The 2,955-nt window shown below is 38.8% G+C and overlaps 1 protein-coding gene across 1 annotated transcript; it reads left to right on the top strand.

Moving 5' to 3' along the window:
• The first annotated feature begins 1,050 nt into the window (after positions 1-1,050).
• Positions 1,051-2,034, top strand: LOC131598597 (uncharacterized mitochondrial protein AtMg00810-like). The gene has a single exon (XM_058871179.1). It carries the CDS (start codon positions 1,051-1,053, stop codon positions 2,032-2,034), a length of 984 nt encoding a protein of 327 aa, XP_058727162.1.
• The last annotated feature ends 921 nt before the right edge of the window (positions 2,035-2,955 follow it).

The following is a 2,955-nucleotide window of genomic DNA, read 5'->3' as shown; positions in this document are numbered from 1 at the left end:
TTAGAATACCTTCCCTTATAATAATAATGTTCCCCCTCCCATGGATTCTTATACATCTTTAGAAACCCAAAATTCAAACATTCCTTTCTTGTTTGAACACATAACAGAACCACATATACACCCCTTAGAACAGCAAACCAATAATAACACTCCACAAGAACATACTCCTGCCCAAACCACACACCATGAACCTAACACAACTACGGCAACCTGTCCCGAAACTACCCCTGACTCTGCTTCAGAACCTCAGGAAAATAATAATCTTGCCATAGCACCTATTAGAACATCCACTAGAATACGATCTGCCCCTGCACACCTTAAGGATTTTGACTGCAATGTTATATACTCTTCTACTTTGTATGATATATCTAACTACATTTCATATACCATGTTATCACCTGATTTTTTTCATACATATCTGCTATAACTGTTAATACCACACCTAATAACTATAAACAAGCATCCTTACATCCTGAATGGATTAAAGCTATGAATGATGAACTCAAAGCTCTCACTGCTAATGAAACATGGCAATTGACATCCCTTCCCAAAGGTAAGAAAGCCATCGGGTGTAAATGGGTATACAAAACAATATTTCACTCAGATGGGACTATAGAGAGACACAAGACGAGGTTAGTAGCACAGGGCTTCAATCAAATCCAAGGTATTGATTATTTCGAAACTTTCTCACCTGTTGCAAAACTAACCACTGTAAGACTTATTCTATCCCTCGCTGCATCCTTAAATCTGCATCTGTTTCAGCTAGATGTCCATAATGCATTCTTACATGGCTCTTTGGATGAAGAGGTTTACATGTTTATCCCTAAGGGACTGCAACCTACTCATCCTAACCAAGTGTGCAAACTTCTCAAATCCATCTATGGATCGAAATAATCCAGCAGACAATGGTTTGAGAAGCTCTCCACTGTTCTATTAGACAATAATTTCAGTCAATGCACATCCGATCATTCTTTATTCATACATAACTCCAAAAAATTTCATACCTTTATACTAGTTTATGTGGATAACATACTTCTTGCACGAAATAACATGGCGATCATTAACAGTGTCAAACACACATTACAACAACACTTTCACATTAAAGACTTAGGACACATGAAGTATTTCTTGGGTTTGGAATTAGCTCGCAACAATAATGGCATCAACATCAGCCAACGAAAATACACCTTGGATCTACTTGACACAACTGGAATGATGGGATGTAAACCAGCATCTACTCCAATGGCTCGTGACACACGCCTACTCTCTACTGATGGCAAGCCTATGGACGATCCCAGCCAATACCGACGCCTAATTGGACAATTCATCTACCTCCTCAACACAAGGCCCGACATATCCTATGCTGTACAACAACTCAGCCAACATATGCAACAACCAACCGAAGTGCATTTTGCTGTAGCTATGCGCGTTCTCAGATACCTCAAGAATTCACCAGCTCAAGGCATCATGTTCCCTGCTACATCCACTCTGCAGCTTAAAGCATTCTCAGATTCAGATTGGGCCACTTGCCCAGAAACCAGAAGATTTGTTACCGGTTTTTGTATTTACTTGGGAGACTCCCTCATTTCATGGAAATCAAAGAAGCAAGCAACCATTTCCCGCAGTTTAACTGAGGCAGAATATAGATCCATGGCAGCCACCGTTTGCGAATTACAATGGCTAACCAACATCCTAAAAGAGCTTCGGGTTCCCTCAATCGCTCCAGCACTGCTATACTGTGACAACGCTTCAGCTATACACATCGCAAACAACTCTTCCTTCCAAGAACACACAAAGAATATCGACTTGGATTGTCACTTCGTTCGTGAAAAGCTCAAGAATCAGCTGTTTCGACTACTACCTGTCCCTTCATCACAGCAATTGGAAGACATCTTTACAAAACCATTAGACTACAAACCTTTCCAAATAAACCTTTCTAAGCTAGGACTATACTTCATATACCCCAAGCTTAAGGGGGGGGGTGTTAGATATTGTATCATTAATCTTATTGGACCTTTCTCTATAGCTAACTAATTGGGCCCAGCTTCTCTATGACTCGGGCTAATAGCTTTATATAGCCCACAAACCAATATTGTAAACACAACTTATACTTTTCTTTTTACAATGCATTGAATTCAAATTAAAAGAAGCTTGCCGCCAAAGATGCAGCTTCATCTTCTCCATCCAAATACTTGTCTGTAATAGATGATACCACTTTAGTGGTCGATGGAATCAGTGATATTTTGATCATGAGAATGGATGGTGGACATTTCTTGACCAAATATGTATTGCACATTCTTGGAATCAAATGTAACCTTATAAGTTTTGGCCAATTGTTTGAGAAGGGTTATAAGATTAACATGGAAGACATGACTTTGCGCGTTATGGATGCAAACATGATTTTGATCCTTAAAGCTCTTATGGTTGCCAATAGAACTTTTAAGATTGAGTTGAAGGTGATGAAGCATATGTGTCTTGTTACAGCGGCAAGACGAGATGAGTGATTATGGCACTACCTTCTTGGGCATCTCATTTTTCAAGATCTCAATATGTTGCAAAGGAATAGAATGATAACTGGGTTACCATCCATCAACATTCTAATTGAACTTTGTGAAGAGACTGTGCAAGCGAAGCAACACAAGTGTTGGTTTTGTGTTTGCAGCAATTTTGGTAAAACATAATGTCTTTTAGAATGTTTTGTCAAGTGAGCAAAACAATGCAGGTTGTATAAGATGTCAAAACAAATATCTTAACATTGTCTACTGAAACTAAATTGTAGGTTAGTTTATAATTTTGGGTTTGTTTTATATCAGGTGTTAATTGTTGTTATTTCTGTGCTAACTCAGGAGGAGTTTTTACACGAGCTGTTCCAATAATATTGGATTATGGGAAACCTAAAACCTGATTTGCCTTGGCCCAAGTATAAGTCTGTTGCTGCTGCTTTATAAAGTCTGC

This window comes from Vicia villosa, linkage group LG4, assembly GCF_029867415.1.
Source record: "Vicia villosa cultivar HV-30 ecotype Madison, WI linkage group LG4, Vvil1.0, whole genome shotgun sequence".
NCBI lineage: Eukaryota > Viridiplantae > Streptophyta > Magnoliopsida > Fabales > Fabaceae > Vicia > Vicia villosa.
Note: the sequence above shows the minus strand (reverse complement) of the source record. Positions and strands in the feature narration are given on the sequence as shown.